This window comes from Sapajus apella, unplaced genomic scaffold (genome assembly GCF_009761245.1).
Source record: "Sapajus apella isolate SASKATOON/1434 unplaced genomic scaffold, GSC_monkey_1.0 scaffold2, whole genome shotgun sequence".
NCBI lineage: Eukaryota > Metazoa > Chordata > Mammalia > Primates > Cebidae > Sapajus > Sapajus apella.
The window spans coordinates 18,835,412-18,859,265 of NW_022436942.1; the positions used below are offsets into that span (position 1 = coordinate 18,835,412).

General features: G+C 47.7%; 1 protein-coding gene across 3 annotated transcripts in view; it reads right to left on the reverse strand.

Moving 5' to 3' along the window:
- Nucleotides 1-19,142, reverse strand: part of LOC116558834 — a 32,337-nt gene extending 13,195 nt beyond the window's left edge. Inside the window, exon 1 of one of the 3 annotated variants that reach the window (XM_032289071.1) lies at nucleotides 18,281-19,142. In XM_032289071.1, coding sequence (XP_032144962.1) covers nucleotides 18,281-18,818 — 538 coding nt within the window. In that variant the 5' untranslated portion in view covers nucleotides 18,819-19,142. The remainder of the gene's footprint in view (nucleotides 1-18,280) is intronic. The other 2 variants (XM_032289081.1, XM_032289062.1) reach the window with 2 other exon arrangements.
- Nucleotides 19,143-23,854: the final 4,712 nt, after the last annotated feature.

Here is a 23,854-nt window from a genome sequence, read left to right on the forward strand (position 1 = left end):
ATGTGTTCTTTGTGTAGTTCTCCAGTTTTTTTGTGCTAGGGGTTCATCGAGCTTGGATTTGTGGACTTACAGTTTTCATCAAATTTGGAATATATTTGGTCATTATGCTTTCAAATATTTTTCTACCCTCTTCCTTTGCCTGGGACTCCAATTACACAAATATTAGGCCACTTGAAGTTTTCTTTTTTTTTGAGACAGATTCTCATGCTGTCACCCAGGATAGAGTGCAGCGGCATAATCTCGGCTCACTTCAGCCTCCCCCTCCTGGGTTCTCCTGGCAATTCTCCTGCCTCAGCCTCCCAAGTAGCTGGGACTACAGGTGTGTACCACCATGCCAAGCTTTTTTTTTTTTTTTTTTGTATTTTTAGTAGAGATGCGATTTCACCATGTTAGCCAGGATGGTCTTGATCTCCTGACCTTGTAATCCACCTGCTTTGGCCTCCCGAAGTGCTGGGATTACAGGTGTGAGCCACCAGTATGGCTTTTTTTTTTTTTTTTGACGGAGTCTCACTCTGTCTCCAGGCTAGAGTGCAGTGGTACAATCTTGGTTCACTGCAACCTCCGCCTCCCGGGTTCAAGCAACTCTCCTGCCTCAGCCTCCCGAGTAGCTGGGACTACAGGTGCACGCCACCAGGTCCCGCTAATTTTTGTATTTTTAGTAGAGACAGGGTTTCACCACACTGGCCAGGATGGTCTCGATCTCTTGACCTTGTGATCTGCCCACCTTGGCCTCCCAAAGTGCTGAGATTACAGGTGTGAGCCACCGCGCCCGGCAGCCACTTGAAGTTTTCTTACAGCTCACTGGCGCTCTGCTCTTTTTTGTTTTTCTCAATCTTTCTTCTCTGTGTTTCTTTTTGGATAGTCTCTATGAATATATCTTCAGCTTTATTTGTTTTTTCTTCTGTAGTGTTTACTCTGCTGTTGATTTCACCCAATATATTTTTTATTTCACATTATAGTTTTCATTGGTAGAAGTTTAGTTTAGATTTTTAAAATATCTTCCATGCCTTTATTTAACATACTTAATCTTTCTTTTACTTTCTTAAACATATAACAACTGTTTTAATGTCCTGTCTACTAATGTCCTTTTTCTAACATCTATGTCATTTCTGGGTCTGTTTCCATTGATTGATTTATTTTCCTTGTTATTGGTCATATTTTCCTCATTATTTGTATGCCTGTATCCAGTAACTTTTGACTGGATAGTAGACATTGTGAATTTTACCTTGTTGGGTGTTGGATAGTTTTATATTTCTATAAATACTCTGGAACTTTGTTCTGAGACACAGTCATTTGGAAACAGATCTTTTCAAGTTTGATTGTGTTTAAACTTTGTTAGTTGAGACCAGAATATCTACTAGTCTAGTGCTAACTTTGCCCAACTACTGAGATAATACCCTTCTGAGTACTCTATCTGATGTCTTGTGATTTATGAGGTTTTCCAACTGGTGATGAGAACACAGACTCCAGGGATTATTTCCTCTGTTCCTTTTGTGTGGTTGTTTCCCTAGACTCAGATACTTTCTTCACATTCATGCTCTGATCAGTACTCAGCCAAAGACTCAAGGGGACCCTCTCCAGATTTCTGCCTCTCTCTCTCTCTCCCCCCACCTCTTGCCCCCCACCTTTATTCTTATCCTTCATTTCTCTGTAGCTCTCTCCTGTTTGGTACATTGCCCTTAAAACCATAGCTGCCTTGGCCTCCATGGATTCCCTGTTCCATCTCCTCAGCTCAGAGAGGCTACTGGACTCTGCCTGGATTCCTCCTCTTTGCAAAGCAGCCTGGAAACTCTCTCAAGGCAGTAGGATGGAGCAAATGTACAGCTCAGCTCATTTGTTTTCCCTCTCTCAGGGATCACTGTCCTGTGCTGTCTGATATCCCAAACCATTGCTTCATATATTTTATACAACATTTTAATTGCTCTAGGAAGGAGCATAAAGTCCATGCCTGTTATTCCATCTTGGCCAGAAACAGAAGTTGTTCTGGATAACTTCTGCTTAAATTTGTATATTCAGCTCAGGACCTTGCTTTCAGAAGACTTCCCTATGCCCCACCATTATCTCCACCAGTGCAGGTTGGAAGCTCTTCTTTAGTGAGCTTATAATACCCTACCTGTGAGTATGACTATCGCTTATGAGTCTCTCTGCAGGTACACCATGTTGCTTTCTAGTCTGTGAGCTCATTTGGGGTAGACTTATATCTCAACATCTTTGTGTTCTCTCTGGTGTCTGGTATATAGTAAGTGCTGAATTAAATGTTCAGAAGAACTCAGTAAACATAAGATTCAGGAAAAAAAAAAAGCAAGAAAGAAAGAAAAAGAGAAAAGAAATAAATGTTTAGGAGAATGAGGCGGGGCAGTGGCTCATGCCTGTGATCTCAACACTTTGGAAGGCCAAAGCAGGAGGATCACTTGAGGCCAGCAGTTTGAGATTAGCCAGAGCAACATAGAAAGACCTTGTCTCTACAAAAAAATGAAAAAATTAACTGAGCATGGTGGATTTGCCAGCAGTCCTAGCTACTCAGGAGGCTGAGGCAGGAGGATTACTTGAGCCCAGGAGTTCAAGGCTGCAGTGAGCTGTCACTATGCCACTGCTCTCCAGCCTTGGCAATGGAGCAAGATACTTTCTTTAAAACAACAACAGCAAAAAAAAGTTTAGGAGAATGAATGAAGAGAAACCCATAGCCACTTGGCCATCACCAGCTATAACTAAGCAATGATAAGACCATACCTATAACTGGCATTTCCTATTAGACTCACCATAAACTATGAGCACTGACACTGACAGCTGTCTCTGGGTACCTCCCTCATCCTGAGCTGACCTGGCAATGTCCAGAGCACTCCCAAGAATGTGACTTTAAATATCCTGACCTTGACAATCCCAAGGCCTTCAATGGAGGGTGTGTGGCACTGAGACATATGCGTCATTGAAGGTGTCAGAAAAGTGTAACTGCTTCACTAAGGCTTTCAGAATACTCCCTGTCCTAAGGTGAGATGGAGGAAAGAAAATAAACATGGAAAAGCCTAGTAAACACTCTCCCCAGTGTTTGTCATATTCTCTGCCTCCCACAGATGTGTCCAGAATTCTCTGACTATACAAGGGACACTGACAGAGAATCCCAGGCACACTCACTGCCAGCTCAGTGTTTGGACAAAGCAGCCTTAATAGATCCAAGGCAGAATCAAACATGATCAAGGAGTAAGACAGCAGGGACTCAGGGCAAATCAGTTCCTGGAATCACAGTCCACATACTTCCCAAACCTACCTTGGCTGTAGAAACCCATGCTTTTCAGATCTAATAGACAAGGCTCTGCTGAGCTTTCACTCTGGGCCCTACATAGGGCACAGATAGTATCAGGACGAAATGAGTCCTGCTGATCATCCTTAAAGAATTTAATAATTTCCTTAAATGCAATGTTTCCCAAAGTGGGGCTCCCTAGCCACCTGCATGTGAATCACCAAGGATATTTGTTAATAATGCAGCTCTCCAAGCCCAATCCCAGATGGAAGGAATCAGATTCTTTGGGGTTGAAGCCCAATAATATATATTTTTTTTCTTTTTTTTTTTTTTAAAGACGGGGTTTCACCGTATTGGTCAGGCTGGTCTCGAACTCCTGACCTCAGGTGATCCGCCTGTCTCAGCCTCCCAAAGTGCTAGGATTACAGGCGTGAGCCACCGCACCCAGCAATCTATATTTTTAATAAACATCTTATGTACACTAAAGTGTGAGAACCACTGCTTTAATGTTCATGGAAGACGTTAAAGCAGTGGTTCTGTGAAGACAGATTGGTTGTGCTTTGGGACCTGAAAATAATGTTAAGAGTCTGCCGGGCGCGGTGGCTCAAGCCTGTAATCCCAGCACTTTGGGAGGCCAAGGCGGGTGGATCACGAGGTCGAAGAGATCGAGACCATCCTGGTCAACATGGTGAAACCCCGTCTCTACTAAAAATACAAAAAATTAGCTGGGCATGGTGGCGCGTGCCTGTAATCCCAGATACTCAGGAGGCTGAGGCAGGAGAATTGCCTGAACCCAGGAGACGGAGGTTGCGGTGAGCCGAGATCGTGCCATTGCACTCCAGCCTGGGTAACAAGAGCGAAACTCTGTCTCAAAAAAAAAAAAAAAAAAAGAGTTGAAGTCTACAGCCATTGTCATCTGGGCTTGGAGTTTCTTTGTGGGCTCCTGGTTGATTCTATGAGCTAGTAGAGCTATACAAAACCAGACAGAGCTTTTTTTTTTTTTTTTTTTTTTTCCCCCCGGGGGGGAGTTTCACTTTTGTTGCCCAGGCTGGAGTGCAATGACGTGATCTCAGCTCACCGCAATCTCTGCCTCCTGGATCCAAGCGATTCTCCTACCTCAGCCTCCCAAGTGTCTGGGATTACAGGCATGAACCACCACAACCAGCTAATTTTTGTATTTTTAGTAGAGACGGGGTTTCGCCATGCTGGTCAGGCTGGTCTTGAACTCCCAACCTCAGGTGATCCACTCACCTCGGCCTCCCAAAGTGCTGAGATTACAGGCGTGAGCCACCGCACCTGGCAGAAACCAGAGCTCTTTCTGAGACTAGTCTTTGAGTCTGGAGTCTGGCCTGGGTATTTCTTTCTCTAAGAAAATAGCTCTTAGTTATCTTCCCAAATATCCAGCCTTACATTTAGTCTTGAACTGTACCTTTGAACAACTTGAAGAAACTGGCTGGGAGGCACTCTAAAACTGGTCATTGCCTATAGGCTGTGTCCCACTTACATCTGTAACGGAAGTTATGGTCACCTTTGTTTTAGGAGGAGTAAACACCAGGAGGCACTTGGGAAAGGGCTGGGGATAAGCCTTCAACCATATCCCATATCCCATATCCCGTATCCCCTATCCATATTTCATATCCATATCCCATAGCCCATTTTCCATATCCCATATCCCATATCCATAGCCCATAGCCCATAGCCAAGCTTACCTTTTTTTTTTTGAGAAAGAGTCTCGCTCTGTCGCCAGACTGGAGGGCAGTGGCGTGATCTCAGCTCACTGCAACCTCCGCCTCCTGGCTTCAAGCAATTCTCCTGCCTCAGCCTCCTAAGTATCTGGGATTACAGGCACGCACCATCATGCCCAGCTAATTTTTGTATTTTTAATAGAGACGGGGTTTCTCCATGTTGGTGACGTTGGTCTCCTGACCTCACGATCCACCCGCCTCGGCCTCCCAAAGTACTGGGATTACAGGTGTGAACCACTGCACCTGAAGGCAGCTTACCCTTTTATAGTACTTTATTGATAGCAAGCCCAGTCCAACACTCTACATTTTTCTAAGTAGTGCACTGCTACAGCCACAGTAGGCACATGATCTGCACCCCAAGCCACAACAGGAAACTGTGTAACTAGCTAATTAGATGGCCAATTTTTCAGCCGAAAATGTAGGGGTTCTTTATCCTTCATCTCACCTCTTTGGTTGAACCAATCCCATTTTTAGGGCCTGTCTCTTAAAACACTTTATGGAACTCATTTCTGTATCAGTTAGGAATCTTTAGGTTAGAGTAAACCAATCTCCAATTCAACTGGTTTAAAGAATACGGAGAATTTATTGGCTCACTTTACTATAAAGTTTAGAGGAAGAGATGGCTTTAAATAAGGCTTGAGGCCAGGCCTGGTGGTCATGCCTATAATCCCAGCAATTTGGGAGGCCAAGGTGGGTGGATTCGAACTCCTGGCTGTATTTTCTTCCTTCTCTATCTGTTTTTGCATAGGCTAGTTTGAACATAAGCTTACCTTTTTCTCTTTCTTTCTTTCTTCCTTCCTTCCTTTCTTTCCTTCTTTCCCTCCCTCCCTCTCTCTCTCTCTCTTTCTTTCTTTCTTTCTTTCTCTTTCTTTCTTTCTTTTTTTGAGATGGGCAGTGGTACAATCTCAGCTCACTGCAGGCCAAGAGTTCCAGACCAGCCTGGGCAACATAGCGAGACCCCATCTCTACAAAAAAGAATTTTAATTAGCTGGGCACAGTGACATGCATCTGTGGTCCTAGCTGCTCAGGAGGCTGAGGTGGAAGAATCATTTGAGCCTACAAGGTCAAGGCTGCAGTGACTATGATCACACCACTGCAGTCCAGCCTGGGCAGCAAGCAAGACCCTATCTCAAAAAAAAAAAAAAAGTAAATAAGGCTTAATCCAAGAGTTCTTACAGTGTTACCATGAACTCAGTTCCCCCTTTCTCTCACTCCGCCTTTCATGGCACCATCATGTTTCATACAGTAGTCTTCCAATAGCTCCAAATTCTCCCAAAATAGTCATGGCATGGCCACAGCAATTCATACCTTACATTTTCAAACTTGTAGCTGCTATACAAGTCCTAAGACTCATAATCTCTCACTCACTTAAAATGGATCAAGTGCCCATCCCTGAACCAGCTACTGTGGCCAGTGCACTAATTAACTTAGCAATGGCTGGGAAGAGCTCATCACACCCAAATCACATGGTTGAACATGTGAAATCCTCTAAAGGAAAACTATGACTATGGCAGGAGGCAGGGAACAGACACTGGCCAGGCACCCAACCAGGAGTTTATAGCCAAATAGCCAAAATTAGTATCATCTACTAATTTTTTTCCATACTTTAGCCAAAGTGATCTTACTAAAACTCAGATTCAATCATCACCCTCCTATCTTTAATTCTTCAGGTTTCCCATTGCCTTTGGAATAAAGTCAATATTTGTTCATAAGGTTGGCAGAGTCCTGTATGATCTAGCCAATCTCTCTTCTCTTCCTCCATCACACTCCAGATGTCTTTTAATGTCTTAAACTTGCCACACCCTTTCTGAGCTTTCACACATGGTCTTCCCTATAACTGAACTTTCATCATACTTCTTTGGCTAATTTCTACTCAGTCCTCAGATTTCAGCTTAGCAGTCACTTCTTCCTGGAAGCTTTCTCTGAGTTCCTAGTACTGAGTCATGTACCCCTCAATGGACTCCCCATCACTTCCAATTTCATTTCTTTCTTTTTTTTTTTTTTTTTTTTTTTTGAGATGAAGTCTTGCTCTGTCACCAGGCTGGAGCACAGTGGTGCAACCTAGGCTCACTGCAACCTCCGCCTCCAGGGTTCAAGCGATTCTTCCACCTCAACCTCCCGAGTAGCTGGGACTATAGGCACGCACCACGACACCCAGCTAATTTTTGTATTTTTAGTAGAGATGAGGTTTCGCCATATTGGCCAGGATGGTGTCAATCTCTTGACCTCGTCATCCAACCACCTCAGCCTCCCAAAGTGCTGGGATTAGAGGAGTGAGCCACCACGCCTGGCTCTTTTTTTTAAGACAGAGTCTTGCTCCATCACCCAGGCTGAAGTGTAATGGCATGATCTCAGCTCACTGCAATCTCCACCTCCCAGGTTCCAGCAATTCTCCTGCCTCGGCCTCCCAAGTATCTGGAATTACAGGCACATACGACTATGTCCAGCTAATTTTTTTTTTTTTTTTAGTAGAGACAGGTTTCATCATGTTGGCCAACCTGGTCTCAAACTCCTGACCTCAGATGATCCACCTGCCTCAGCTTCCCAAAGTGCTGGGATTACAGGCATGAGCCACCACGCCTGGCCTCCAATTTCTTATATATATCATTTGTTTGGTGTCATTGGCATTTAATAAAAGATAAGGAGCTCATTACCACGATCCTCAATATATGACCACTTGAACTAAAAACTAAAAGCGTGGCTTCAGAGATAAATGAGGGAGAGAAGGTAGTTAGGGAAGCATTTAGAATGACTCCCAAGTTTCTGGGCTGGCTAACAGGAGAACACTGGTGTCATGATAAGGAGGTTAGATCCTATCAAGTCGGTGGTGGAGCTGCAGCACATAACTCTAGGTGTCCTGCACTCTATACCCTCTCTCCCCGCTCAGATTCAGCTGCAGCTGTGGCAGACAGTCGTCCCCGCCCCCACCCAGGCACTCACAGCATCGCTTCTTTTTTTTTTTTGAGACGGAGTTTTGCTCTTGTTACCCAGGCTGGAGTGCAATGGCACGATCTCGGCTCACCGCAACCTCCGCCTCCTGGGTTCAGGCAATTCTCCTGCCTCAGCCTCCTGAGTAGCTGGGATTACAGGCACGCACCACCATGCCCAGCTAATTTTTTGTATTTTTAGTAGAGACGGGGTTTCACCATGTTGACCAGGATGGTCTCGATCTCTTGACCTCGTGATCCACCCGCCTCAGCCTCCCAAAGTGCTGGGATTATAGGCGTGAGCCACCGCGCCCGGCCTAGCATCGCTTCTTAATGGCCACGACGTGGCTGCCTCACAGCTGGCTTCTGCCTTGGGCAGAAGGGAAGCTAATATCTCCCACACAGCGCTCAAGAAATGGGGCATGAGAGACGACTGAATAAGTGCCCTACCTCCTATGCTGCTGAAGGCCGGTCTGAGATGCGTTCTACCCAGTTCCTTACAGGCCCAGCCAGATCTTCAGTTGCTCACAGTGGTAATCAGCGCAATCACATACTCTTTGTGGCTTTTCCTTCTTCCCTGCCTCACTCTTCTTGCTCTCCCACCCTGCTTCCCAGGATCATCTCCCAAATAAACTCCCTGAGCTCAAGTCCAGGTCTCAGTCCCTGCTTTCATCCCAAACAGAAGCCATTGAAGACTTTGACAGAGAAAACAAGAGGAGAAGCAGGCCGAGGGGCAGCTGGCACCATAACAGCCACATGTACTGTGAGAAGCCCATGGGACAACACAGGGCCATGATGTTGGCAGGGATTTGACCTCTGCTCAACCTACAGAGCATTTTCCCTTTATTTGTCACTGTTGATCTCTCTCTCTTTGACATGCTTCATGGACACAATTCTTCCCTGGTCTTCCTCCTACATTCCTGGCTACTACTTTCAGTTTCCTTTGTAAAATAAAGTTACTAATGTTGAGGCTAGATGAAGGGTACATAGGTTGTAACAAAATGTTATATTTTTGTGTATCTTACTCTTTCCAAAGTGTGTGTGTGTGTGTGTGTGTGTGTGTGTGATGGAATTTCGCTCTTGTTGCCCAGAGTGTAAGTGGTGTGGAGTGCAGTGGAGTGCAGTGGCACAATCTCGGCTCACTGCAACCTCCATCTCCTGGGTTCAAGCAATTCTCCTGCCTCAGCCTCCCGAGTAGCTGGATTACAGGCAGGCGCCACCATGTCCAGCTATTTTTTTTTTTTTTCTTTTTTGTATTTTTAGTAGAGATGGGATTTCACCATGTTGGCCAGAATGATCTCAATCTCCTGACCTTATGATCTGCCTGCCTCGGCCTCCCAAAATGCTGGGATTACAGGGTAAGCCACTGCACCTGGCCTTGTTTTGTATTTTTAGTAGAGATAGGGTTTCACCATGTTGGCCAGACTAGTCTCAAACTCGTGACCTCAGGTGATCCACCCACCTCAGGTTCCAAAAGTGCTGGGATTACAGGCGTGGGCCACTGTGCCCAGCCTCCAAAATACTTTTTTTTTTCCTTTTTGAAACGGAGTTGCACTCTTGTAGCCCAGGTTGAAGTGTAATGGCATGATCTCGGCTCACTGCAACCTCTGCCTCCCGGGTTCAAGCAATTCTCCTGCCTCAGCTTCCTAAGTAGCTGGGATTACGGGCACCCGCCAGCACGCCAGGCTAATTTTTGTATTTTTAGTAGAGCTAGGGTTTCACCATGTTGGTCAGCCTGGTCTTGAACTGCTGACCTCAAGTGATCCACCTGCCTCGGCTCCCGAGGTGCTAGGATTACAGGAGTGAGCCACCACACGCAGCTCAAAATACTTTTTTAAGAATAACTTTTAAATGGGGTTTCTCTTCTCATCTCTTCTTCATCTACTCGATGGTTTTCAAATGTGTGCAGAAGCTTACGTAAGTGTCACCTGGGGATCTTGTTCAATGCATGCTCACCTTGCCCTACTTAAGTGGGCCCCTGCTATTTTTCTGACTTTATCTCCCACCACTCCCTTGTCCTTACATTGCTCCAGCCACACTGGCCTTCCTCCTCTTCCCCAAACACACTGATAAGTCCTCTATGCCTCTATGACCTTCACACTTGCATAACCACAAATGACAGATACCACTACATGATCTCTGCTGAAATGTTACCTCCTCAAAGCAGTCATTCTAAAATAGCGTGCATGCACACACACGCATACACCCTCTATCACACTGACCTGTTTTATTGTCTGCAAAAAAACCTGTCACTATCTAAAAATATCTGGCTTACTTACTTGTTTACTTGGATTTTGGCCACTAGCTCCAGATTGGCTAGCACTTCTAGAAGGTGCGTTCCTATTTACTGCCCTACCGCAACTCTGGGCATATTCAAACTGCTTAATAAACACATGTTGTATGGATGAAGCGCTATATGCCTACAGGACTCAGGAGGGAGAGCTGGGGGCACAGACATAGGAGCTGGCATCATCACAACAGTAACAGTGGAAACTATTTCGCAAAACGGTTTGCCCAGTTAAGAGTGGGTAGAAGTGAGGAAGACTAGAATAGCATCCAGAAGATCAGCCACAGAGTGGAAGAAGGAAAAGGAGCCTGGGAAGGAAACCAAGAAGCAGCCAGAGAGGCTGGACAAGCACTGGAGGGAGAGCTGCCATAGAAACCAGGAAATCAGGATAGAGGGTTCAAAAAAGAGGAAGCGGTGGACCGAACAGGCCAAGATGAAACGCACCCAGTGGATTCTTGTCACTAGGAAGGCACAGGGAACATTCAGTTTCAGTAAAATGAGGTGCAACTGGCAGCCAATGAAAGTCTCTGGATAAATGCTCCAGCCTCCTGCCATTTGAAGGGACAATTATAATAACAAGCTCAAAAGTGCTCCCTTTGTTGGCTTGTCTTCCTTACCTGTTTCATTCTCCCCACTCCCTTCTCCATCCCCTCTTTTCCCTGCTCCCTAGAATCACTTACCACATAAACAATCAGCATTTGATGCCTGTCTCAGGCTTTGCAATCCAGGAAATCCAAACTAGAACAGACTAGCTGCCTTTCTCATCTGTTTCTGTCTTCCCAGGAGGAAACAATGACTTTCCCTTTACAGTTCATTGTCCAAAACTGGTTTGTGTACCCATGTCTAAACGAATTATAACCACCAGGGAAAGGGATTATTAGGATTTGCCTAGATCAACCATACTTTATTCCCTGGAGCTGGGCATGCCATTCATCGAGATAAAGCCAGGTCCTGGTTCCATCTCCAAACCATCGAGATTCCCAAGACTAATGAGTACAGGAACCCCTGGCAAGGATGGCACCTGTCAACTTCTGCACATATGGCCAAGTGCATCCACCACAGCTAAGGACTGCTGTACATTCATCCCTCTGCACAGCACTGTGCTGGCTGCTGCGGGCCAGAATGCAAAGATCATAACATAGGATTTCTGACCTGACAGGGGTGTCATCTGGACACATTACATACACACTATATAATGTGAAAACACAGAGGACAGCAGCATGGTGGATTGCAACTCAGAGAGGAAAGACTTAGGATAGACTAGGTTGTGCTGAGGAAACAAAAAGCCCCTCAGATATATGCGTCCCACACTACATAGTGCCCACAGGTGGACACGAGGTTCTACTCCATGGCACCATGCGCACTGCAGAACCTAGCCTAAGAGAACAGCTTTTCTTTTTTTTAGACGGAGTTTCACTATTACTCCCAGGCTGAAGTGAAGTGGCACGATCTCGGCTCACTGCAACCTCTGCTCCCCAGGTTCAAGCAATTCTCCTGCCTTATCCTCCTAAGTAGCTGGGATTACAGGCGCCCGCCACCACACCTGCCTACTTTTTGTATTTTTAGTAGAGATGGGGTTTCACCATGCTGGCCAGGCTGTTCTCGAACTCCTGAACTCCCACCTCAACCTCCCAAAGCACTAGGATTACAGGCATGAGCCTCCGCGCCCAGCCTGAGAACAGTTTTATCTGGATGTCACCCATCACTGAGCCAGAGGGAAAGACAGCTCAGAAAGTTCTGAATTAGCAATCGAGTTCTGGAATTCTTGGCCCAGAAGTGAAATGTATGACTTCCACTCACAGCTCATTGGTTAAAGCTGGTCACGTGGCCCCATGCAAATACAGACAGCCAGGGAGAGAGATCCTACCATATGCCAGAAGGCAGAGAGGCAGAGATATTTAGTGAGCAGTGGAAAGACATCCAGAAACCACCAAGGAATAATGACATTTGAACTGATTTTTGAAAAATATTTTCATCTTCGATAGATGAAGTTAAGGGCCAGGGAGGAGGAACTGCCAGGTAATTACATAAGAGAAGTCATGGAAGCATGAAGTGGCCTGGCTGGTATGACCAAAGCCAGGCTGCATGAGGGGACGGGGATTGGCCTAGGCTCAAGGAAGGAGGCAGGAAGGCTGAGCCTAACTGTGAAGAGCTTTGAATCACATAATAAGGATTTTGTACTCTGCTGGATGATTGGCAATAGAGAGTTACCAAAGAGTTTTTTTGCGGCAGGAAAATTGTCTGTTTTTTTTTTTGAGACAGTTTTGCTCTAGTTGCCCAGGCTGGAGTGCAATGGCACGATCTCAGCTCACTGCAACCTCTGCCTCCCGAGTTCAGGCAATTTTCCTGCCTCAGCCTCACAAGTAGCTCAGATTACAGGCATACGCCACCATGCTCAGCTAATTTTTTTTTTTTTTTTTAATCTACTAGAGACGGTGTTTCACCGTGTTGGCCAGGCTGGTCTTGAGCTCCTGACCTCAGGTGATCCACCTACCTCAGCCTCCCAAAGTCCTGGGATTACAGGTGTGAGCCACTGCGCCCAGCCTCTTTTTTTAAAGACAGAGTCTTGCTCTGTCACACAGGCTGGAGTGCAGTGGTGTAATCATGGCTTACTGCAGTCTCAACCTCCTGCGCATAGGCAATCCTCCTGCCTCAGCCTCCCAGGAAGCTGGGGCCACAGGTGCAAGTCATCACACTCAGCTAATTTTTAAGTTTTTTGTAGAGACTGGAGTCTCACCATGTTGCCCAGATTAGTCCTGAACTCCTGGTATCAGGCAATCCTCCTGCCTCAGCCTCCCAAAATGCTGGGATTACAGGTGTGAGCCTCCACGCCTGACTGACTGTCACATTTCCCTTGGCCCTCCCTCTCTTTCTCTCTCTTGTCATTTGTTCATTGAGGATTCTGGGCCATTTGTCCTATAGAATTTTCCAAACTCTGGATTTTGCTGATGAAATCCCCCCACCACCATTTACCATGCTTATTTTCCTCCTGCATTTCTTTTACACTGGTGGCTGATTCTAAAACTCCCCTCCTTTTTTAATAGAAGCAGAGAGAAAAGGAAAGAGGGAAGGGAACCATCATTTATCAACACCCACTGTGTGCCAGGCACTGTGTGGGTTCTTGTATAAACATGATCTCATTTAATCCTCACTAATGTCCTTTGAGGTGAATATTTATTATCACTCTTCTTACAGATGAGGAAACCAGGACTCAGAAAATCTGAGTCTCACGAATTGATCTCATAAAACTGGAAAATGACGGAACCAGGGTCGGAGCCCAGCTCTGTGTGACTCTAGAGCCCCTTCTCACTGCACCACACTGCCCCGGAGTGAAAAGGGGGTGGCACATGAGTGAGTGCAGGAAGGAGGTCTCGCTAGCCTGCGTCCTGGGACTATTACTCACACTGTTCCTTGTTAATAATACGCTTTGTGACTTCATATGTGCCAGGTACTTTACATGCATCACAAGGATCTGGGCGATGGATGCTTATTATCCCCATTTTACAGGTGGGGAAAATGAGACAGTGAGGGCCAGAAAGGGCAAGTGGCTTGTCCTGGGCAAGGCAGCTGGTCTCACCAGGTTTCGCCCTCAGGTTTGTCTGCCAGTGGAGCCCATGTTTGCACCACTGTCCTACGTGGCCTCTCCTCATGGATGGCTCCATCCTTCTGGATGTGATGGATAGAGCTGGGTGCAGAGATTGGAAGAGCAGCCCAACTTTCCTAACTGGAGGACTGGAGTGAGAGCTCTCACTGTCGGCCTAGTGTGAATCAGCTCCTTTCCACCACATTCCCCAACTGAGGAGAGTCTATACCAAGCTCACAGCACTGAGCCGCTGGGGGAGGGCCAGCCCACACCCAGCCCCGTCAATCTTGGTGGCATGGATTCCCTTCCAGAGCTTTCTCAGGAGGCCCCATTTCCTACTGCAGCGGGGCAAGAATTCAGGAGGAGCCCACTCAAAGGGGAGACAGAGGCAGTATTCCCTGCGAGCAGCTCTTTCCTCCCAGAGCTGTCATGGACAATTGGAGAGAAAAACCGGGACATTCTCCCCCACCAGGATATTTTGTATGCTTCGCACTTACTGCTGCGCTCCCTTCATCTAAAAGCTCTAAAATTTCAAATAAAAAGGTACAATGAAAGCAGCAGCAGGATAAATAGCCACAGTGATCTGAGCTGAAACCCTGGAAGCTTTATTCACATCTTTAGAAAAACTCTGAAGGCTCCTAGTAGCAGCTGCAGTACAAAGCCTCACACTTTAATTCTAAGGCTGCCAGAAATAGGTCTGTCAGGCCTGAAATATCACTGCATTTCATTACTCTTAAATGTGCATTACCATCTCCGCTTCATTACCAGCTGGGGGGTATTCTCGGGATCAACTCCGAAGAGCACCGGGGATCTGGGATATATGGGGAAGGGCAGAGGACACAGCTGGGGCTAAAACACCCAGATGGGTGGAGAGACCTAGTGGGCTTAAAGATCACACTAGGCCCACAGGAGCGGAGGGTCCATGTCCCCACCAGAGGAAGGCAAGCTGCACTCTCCAAGTCTGATGTCACCCACTTGGGCGGTGAAGCCAGTATGGGAGAAGCAGCGGCAGGACTGCTGGGGCAGTGGAGAGGACAGTTTTTGAGCACAAAATAGGGCCTATGGAAGCAATGGATAAAGGGCCGAGGCCTTCGAGCCCAGCAGCAGGTAGGAACTGGTTAGAGGGAAATTAGGCCATCAGGGCCGGGGAAAATCACAGGCACAAAGCAGCCAGTGCAAAATCCTGGAAGGAGGTGGCTGCTGGAGGTTTGGAAGTTTGGAGCCTGGAGCAATCTGCATGTTTATAATAAAACTGACACTCAGGGCAGCTCTGAATAATTCAGTAGGCACTGTGATCTCGTTACAGTGCGTGTCCCTGGGGTACAAAGGGAGAGGGGCTGGCTCGGCCCAAGCTGGCTGCCGCCACCAGGCTCCCTGAAAGGGCGTGACAGATGGGCCGACACCAGCCACCACCCAGTCACGCTTCGCACGGTGATTGGTTTTCAAAGGAGGACAGGGTTTGTGAATGGAGCCAGCTTGTTGCTTGCTGCCTTCAAATGGATGCTGCTGGGTCGCGTGGCCAGCCGGGCCCCCTTGTGAATGGGGCATCACCAGTGGGTGGTGAACAAGCCGGAGATGACTCCCCTTTCCCCTCCCCCATGATTGCTGAAGCTGAGATGGAGGGAAAGGCGAGCAGGGCCCCTGACCCTTCTCTCTGCTGACAGGTTTAACCCTCCATCGGTCTTCCTCGGCTCTAACCCTGCATCAGTGAGAATTAGGTTCAGGGGCATATACCATAAAAACAAAAAGTTAAAAACAAGATGAGAGTGTCTTTTTCTCTCACGTAAACAAATCCAGAGATAACTAGTACAGATGTGATTTGTGAGCTCCACCACCATCAGGACCTAAGCCCCTTTCCCCGCACTACCCTGCCATCCCCAGTCCTCAGCTTGCTAGTCCTGGTCCCAAATGACTGCTCAAGCTCCCACATCATGTCTCCATTCCAGCCATCAGGAAAAGAAGATGGGAAAAAGCTGCCCAGAGTGCATACTAGTCACTGAGATTTCCCAGAAGCTGCCACATGCGCAATAGATGACAACTTGATTACATGGCTACGCTTAGCTGCAAGAGAGGCTGGGAAATGTAAGCTTGTCTTATATGGCCATTTGTTTGTGGGTAGATAATTCTCCATGGTTCTATTCCATTTCTACACATCTTGCAAATGAGGCATTGACTGTCCTTTGTTCCAGGTTATCATTTTCAAGATATAGCGGACAGCCTTGGAAGATCTAGTGTCTCCCTCCCAAAGGGGCAGGCATGCTGCCCCTTATAAAATAGACATGGCCCATTATAAAAGATCTGGGTTCCCTAAGCTCAGGGTTCCTGTCCTGAAATGCAATCCACTGTGTGTACAGGCATCACCTGGCCCTTTCCGAAAAACCCTGTGGGGATTAGGGCTGGTACTCTTGCTACTGCCATTGCTGTGAATAGTAAACTGTCCTTCATCTCTGATCCAGGAGTCTGGGCTTCTAACACAAGCTGCGACACTGGTGGGCTAATTTGTTAGCTTGTAAGTAGGATAAACTTTCATACCCTTCATAGTTCCTGACAGTGTTCAGCTAAGAATCAGGGTTTCTTCAGGGGTAGTTACTAGAAATCTGCCATAGGCTTCTTCCCAGCTCCTTGAGTTGACCGTACAGGTGTTTCCAGGTATCTGGACCCCTCCCACCACCAAAGAGGGGAGTGCCTTCAGGTAAAACTCCAAAATTATAGCAGGTCTCGAAATGCCTTAAGACAGTAGGAGTCAGCCAGGCATGCTGGCTCACACCTATAATTCCTGCACTTTGGGAGGCCAAGATGGGAGGATCACTTGAGCCCAGGAGTTCAAGACCAACCTGGGTAACAATAGGGAGACCCTGTCTCTACTAAACCAAAAAAAAAAAAACAAAAAGAAAATTAGCCAGGCATGGTGGCACATGCCTGTAGTCCTAGCTTCTCAGGAGGATAAGGGGGAAGGATCACATGAGCCCAGGAGGCTGAGGCTACAGTGAGACATGACTACACCACTGCCTTCCAGCCTGGGTGACAGGGTGAGGCCCTATCTCAATTTAAAAATAAAAAGTAAAAAAAAAAAAAAAAAGAGTGGGAGCTCATGCACCTGCTCACCCCCTCAGCTCTGAGGGTTCTCTAAAGAACCCCATGGGCCGGGCACGGTGGCTCAAGCCTGTAATCCCAGCACTGTGGGAGGCCGAGGCAGGTGGATCACGAGGTCAAGAGATCGAGACCATCCTGGTCAACATGGTGAAACCCCGTCTCTACTAAAACTACAAAAAATTAGCTGGGCATGGTGGCGCGTGCCTGTAATCCCAGCGACTCAGGAGGCTGGGGCAGGAGAATTGCCTGAACCCGGGAGGCGGAGGTTGCGGTGAGCCGAGATTGCGCCATTGCACTCCAGCCTGGGTAACAAGAGCGAAACTCCGTCTCAAAAAAAAAAAAAAGAACCCCATGGACTTCCTTGTCTCCATCCAGTAGGACCTGGAGCAGGCCTTGGGATCCAGATTTAGGCCAGGTGCCACGGAGCCAGCAGGCAGACTCGGCAGGAATCCCTTAACAGCATTCTCAGCATCCAGGGCTCCAGGTGTTTCCTAGGCTGTCAGGACAAGGACAGGGAGCTCAATCCAGTGCCAGGGACTCTGCTTGCTGCCTCATTGCCAAGGGGAGAGACTCTACACAGTGAAATCTGGATTACATATTAAAAAGTTTCAAACCCCTAAATGCAAGGTGATGTCCCAGATTGAATCCTAGAACAGAAAAAGGACATGAGTGGAAACGTGAAGTCCAAGTAAAGTCTGTAGTTTGCTTAATAGTATTGTTCCAATGTGAATTCTTCATTTTGACAAACGTACCATGGTTAGTTAAGATATAAACTTTGGGGGAAGCAGGGTGAGGAGTACATTGGAATTCTCTACACTATTGTTGCAACTTTTATGTACATCTAAAAATTTTCCAAAATAAAAAGTCTACTAAGAAAAAGCCGAAGAGACTTCAAGCCCTAAGCTCAACATTTAAGAGGCAGGAAAAGAAAAAGATGAAGGGTGGGGCACGGTAGCACATGCCTGTAATCCCAGCACTTTGGGAGGCCAAGGCAGGCAGATCAGTTGAGCCCAGGAGTTCAAGACCAGCCTGGCCAAAATGGTGAAACCCTATATCTACTAAAAATACACAAATTAGCCTGGCATGGTGTGCACCTGTAGTCCCATCTACTCAAAAACTAGGGTAGGAGAATAGCTTGAACCCTGGAGGTGGAGGTTGCAGTGAGCCGAGATCTTGCCACTGCACTCCAGCCTGAGAAACAGGGCAACACTCTGTCTCAAATATGTATGTATATATGTATGTGTGTGTGTGTGTGTGTGTGTGTACATACATATATGATTATTGTAAGTATTTAAGTTCAAAGAGCTGGGTTAGGACCTCTCTTCTGGAGTTAACCATAAACCGTCCTCTTTCATCGTCAAAGAATATCCAGGATTGGAGTAAAAATGGAAGCAAAGGCAAACTCACCCTTTGCAAGGCATCGGAGTGGGCAGTCAACCCGGACCAACGCCAGCATCAAGGTCGGGTGAGGCCCGGCACGCACTTGGTCCTTGGGCAGTCCCGCGGCGCTGCCGGAAGGGCAGGCTGGGGCCCCGGCCCTGCGGCCCCCGCTCTCCCGCCTCCGCTCCCCGGGGAGCACCCGGGCCGCGCCCTCGCGAGGGCCCCAGCGCGAGAGGCCCCGCCCGGCCCGGCCCGCCGCCCTCGGAGGAAAAGCTGTTTGCTCAGCGCGGAGGAATGCGGCGCCGTGCTCCGCGGGGGAAGCTCGGGAAGTGCACAGCCGCCGGCGGCCGCAGACTTCGCCCCTTTGCACACGGCGGCTCCGGGCGGGAAAAGCGGGGCGGCCTGAGGCCCCAGGCCCGGCCCCCGGCCCGGGGTGGTCCAGCCAGGGCTCCCGCCTTCGAGGCCGTTGAAAAACGGCGGCAGACGCAGGCCCGAGGGCCGAGGCAAGAACCTCCCACGGAAAGCTCCAAAGAGGCGGGGGTTTCTGCCTCACTGTTGTGCTCATGATTCATCTGTGGCGCCTGAAGAGTGCCTTGAACATACTAGGCGCTCAGTAAACATTTTTTGAAAGAATCGCATAATCCTCCCGGCCTCAGTTTCCTCCTGTGTACAGGAAGGGTTTGATCTCGGAGGGCCCTATCAACTCAAATTCTAGGATGCTGAGATTAAATCCCACGTGTACTGCTGTGGTTTCGCTTTTAGTTTTTTGGGGACATTTTTAGTGTTACCCTTTATGATGTGCCAGGAGTGAATTTGACACCAGATGGCTTTTTTTTTTTTTTTTTTTAATAAGAAAGAAGACAAAGGGAGGGAGAAAAATATTTTCCGACTGGCAGTGCTGACAGCATTTTGGAAGAGAATCCAGGAAGGCAAGGGAGCTGTTTCAGCCCGATTCTGCCTCCTCCTGCACACTCTGCCACCCTGGCCTCCACCATAAATGAGGTCGATCGGAGTAGAGTTTTTTATGGATGAGGCAAAGGGAGCATCGTCACAGGAGACTCCACCCGAGTTAGCAGTTGCTTTGCCCTCTGTGGCTGTCACAGCGGAGTGGCCCCTGAGCCGCATGGTGGTGGATTCCAGCTATAGGCCGGGCTCTGGCTAAAGGCTGAGTCTGGTGTTAATTAGAAGAAAAGAGAGACACCTGGTGAATCAAAAGCTGGCGCTCCCTGCCTGGGGAACATTCAGGAAAAGATAGCCAAAGTGGCAGTACCTCTTCTGGAATTCTTCTCTGGGATCCCAACTCCCTCTCATGGAAAGGCGGGGTAGAGAGAAGTTCCTTGCTCAAAATGACCTCAAGCTGAGTTTTTAATATGTCATGGCGCAAGGAAGGGAAATTCCTAGAATAAAACAATTTGGCAGTGTGCACAGGCGTGCCAACCAGGGATTCTGCAGGCAGTCTGCTTGGGTTCAAATCTGGGCTCCACCACTTACTAGTTGTTTGATAAGGATAAACGACTTTAATCTTTCTGTACCTTAGTTTCCCCAACTGTAAAATGGAATAATTAAAATTCCCACCAAAGGCAATTGTGTGGATTAAATGAGATAATACAAGAAAAGTGCCAGTGGTCTGCCTCTTCAAACAGACACTGGCACAAGGCAAGCACTCAATGTTTTCTTTTTTTTTTTTTTTTTTTTTGAGACGGAGTTTCGCTCTTGTTACCCCGGCTGGAGTGCAATGGCGCGATCTCCGCTCACCGCAACCTCCGCCTCCTGGGTTCAGGCAATTCTCCTGCCTCAGCCTCCTGAGTAGCTGGGACTACAGGCATGCGCCACCATGCCCAGCTGATTTTTTGTATTTTTAGTAGAGACGGGGTTTCACCATGTTGACCAGGATGATCTCAATCTCTTGACCTCATGATCCACCCGCCTGGCCTCCAGAGGTGCTGGGATTACAGGCGTGAGCCACCACGCCCGGCCCCCTCAATGTTTTCTTATTTGTTCAGCGACAGGACCCCCAAAACTATAAACTTGTGCTGGACAGGTCTCAAAGTGGCTGCCTGTGAAGAGCCCCACTGTGGTACTCTCACCTTTGGGCAAAGAAGTCTCCATTCAGCTGACTGGTCCCTCCCTCCTCCTCCTTCACATCCCCAGGAAACTGGAGGAAGGCCACACAGGGTGAGCAGAAATGATGTGTCAGGCTCCAACTTGATGGATCACCTCCAGAGGGATCTTGGAGGGAAGAAGGGAGTAGTAGGCATGGAGAAGAAGACTGTCAGTGTCAGTCTGGGAGTTTGGGACTAACGCAGTAGATGGTAGACAAACCAGTGCACTGATGCGTGAATGCAGTAGCCAGTGTATAAACAAGTGCACTATATACCATAGGTGGCTTATCATGGCCAAGCATGGTCTGTTGGATGTCCTTGATTTTCTACTGATAAACTGTTTTCTAATTGTTTCAGATGCAGTGTTCTCAAATTTGACCAGCAAACTCCTTGAGGCCAAGTCTTGTCTTTCTGTCATGGTATCCATCTGACACAAATATGTCTAAGATGCTACTCACAAAGTAAAGACTTCAGAGGTGCTTATTGATTGGACGAGATGTTAAACTTGAGCAGATAGGAATTCCAGGCTGCATGGGCAGGGGGAGACAGAGGCAGCTGGGCATGTAGAGATCAGAGGTGTGACTCATCTGCTGGCCCCAAGTATCTTCCCTCCAACCCACAGTAGAAAATCTCTTTATCAGTAGAAAATAAAGAACATCCAACAGAGCTATAGATCATGGTCGCCATCACAAGCCACCTATGGCATATGGGGCACTTCAAATACTCTACTCAAACCTCTGCAGTTTCCAGAAAGTCAGCGACACCAAGGTTCCCAGCCTGTCCTGCCACAGGGGAGGTGATATCCATGCCAGCCCTGGGAAAATATCTCTCTCCATCTGCTCCATCACTCCTGGCCTGCAGGAGCCTCCAAGGCAAACTTTGCTGCCATTTCTGTCGCTTTTCTAAATGGACACTGAACTTCCATTGCTGTAATCAGGACAGAGTCCACTGTTGCCCTGAGATGTCTTCTAGAGTCCTCCTAAGTGTCTTCATGTGGCTGGCCCATCCCATCATTTGGATCTTCTCTTCTTCAGAGAAGACTTTCTTGACCATCCTCTATCAAAAGTAGCTGCCCCCCTGCCAAATTACTTTCCATTATCTTATCCTGCTTATTTTGTTACTTACATGTTCATTGTCTCTCTACCCAACCCAGACTGAAAGTTTCCCTAAGGACAGGGACCTCGTCTTTCTGTCTATTACTGTATCCCACCCCGTTTCACAGTGCCTGGCACACGGCAAGTATCTGCTTGATGAGTGGTGGCCTCCTTCTCCCTGAGTTAGTTCCCTTCTCTCTAACAATTTTATTCAGTTCTTTTCTATTAGGTAGTTCCTCTGCCTTCAAAAAATGCATCAGCTCCTTTATTTTGCAAACTCTTTTCACCTTTTTTTTTTTTTTAAAGGTGGGGTTTCACCATGATGGCCAGGCTGGTCTTGAACTCCTGACCTCAGGTGATCCACCCACCTCGGCCTCCCAAAGTGCTAGGATTATAGGCGTGAGCCACAGTGCCCGGCCTCTTTTCACCTTTTAGCCATCAGCTTTTTTTCCCATCTTTCACCCCACCTACTACCTAGGGAAAACAGCTAGCCTTCATGTGTCAGAACCTTTCAACTGAAAGCACAGAAGACCAACTAAAAGTTTTTTTTTTTTTTTTTTGAGACGGAGTCTTGCTCTGTTGCCCAGGCTAGAGTGCAATAATGCAATCTCAGCTTACTGCAACCTGTGCTTCCCAGGTTCAAGCAGTTATCTGCCTCAGCCTCCCAAGTAGCTGGGATTACAGACGCCTACACCACGCTAGGCTAATTTTTTTTGTATTTTTAGTAGAGACTGGGTTTTGCCATCTTGGTGAAGCTGGTTTTGAACTCCTGACCTCGTGATCCACCTGCCTTAGCCTCCCAAAGTGCTGGGCTCACAGGCCTGAGCCACCACACCCAACCAAGCATCTTAAACAACAGGCAAGCATATTATTTTTCAGAGGCAGAGAGCACTAATTCCACCTTTAATAAAGTCACCTTCCCTGTGATTCTTTCTGAAAGCCCTGGCCTAGAGGGCTTCCCCTTATGTGTCCTCGGCCCCGGCTGCATCACATGCCTACACCTAAACCAATCACTGACACAGAGGCAGGAAGCATCCTGGTTGGCTGAGACTCATCAACATTCACCCCCTGTGGCTGAGGAGGGGGTCTCCTACCTTGGGCACAGGCAGGTAAATTTCAGGACAAAATCAAGCCTTTAACAACATAGAAAAAGGGTAGAGAGTAGCTGTTGAATCTAGGAACTGCCCAATAACCTTCCAATAAATTGTTTTTCTGCTTAAGTTAGCCATAATTGGTTTCTGTGGCCTGTAATCACAGAAGCCTGGCTGAGCTACACTCAGGGGCTGCGTGATGAGATGACAGGAGCAGCCTTCTTGGCCAGGAGGAGTGCGATCAGCACACATCTGTGAGGCAGCATAGAATGACCACATGGAAGCACACGAAAAATAGTCCCAGGACCTCAGGAAATGACTGTGGAGTGAGGTGTTAGAGCTTAGAGTTAGAGGCTGTGTATTTCAGGTGACCCATTGTGACTATACCCCTAGGCTATGTAACCTGGGGCATTACATGAATGTTCAGTAAATATTAAAGTGGACTGAAGCCCACCTCCCACCCCCCAGTGGCTCATATCTGTAATCCCAGTACTTTGGGAGGCCAAGGTAGGCAGATTGCTTGAGCTCAGGAGTTCAAGACCAGCCTGGGCAACAAGGGGAAAAACCTTGTCTCTATCAAATATACAAAAACTTAGCCGGCCTTGGTGGTGTGCACCTGTGGTCCCAGCTACTCAGGAGGCTGAGGCAGGGGAATTGCTTGAACCAGGGGGCGGAGGCTGCCGTGAGCCAAGATCATGCCAGTGCACTTCAGCCTGGCAACAGAGCAATACTCCGTCTCAAAAAAAAAAAAAAAAAAAAAAAAAAAAAAGAAGGACCACTTGAGCCCTGGAGTTCAAGGCTGCAGTGCTCTATGATCGTGCCTATGAATAGCCACTGCACTCCAGCTTAGGCAACATAGCGAGACCTCATCTCTAAAAAATCAATGAAATTAAATAGTATCTTCCCCTGGTTCCCAAGAGGCCACTCAGGTAAACAACTGGCCTCTCCCACTGGCTGCTTTCCCTTCAGAAGACTTGAACCATTATACCACAGCTTCTTCTCACCTCAACTCTTGCCCTTCCCAGGGTGCATGGTTCTGCACGTGAGCAGTCTCTCACCTCTGGAGCAGGAGACTCCATCATCACTCAGACCTGCCCCACCCCCACCTCTGAGACTCAGCCCTTCCTTCGCTGGCCTAGACCACCTTTCCTTTCTCCTCCTGGCTGCCCACTCCCACTGAGCCTGCTTTGAAGAAACTGGCCCAGTCCCTAGCACATCATCATCTAATCAGTGGCTGTCAATATTGTCTTGACCTCTTCTGCTCCCTGGCCAATGGCCTGCCCCAAAGCCACTTCACTGCCCTCCTTCTGGCTC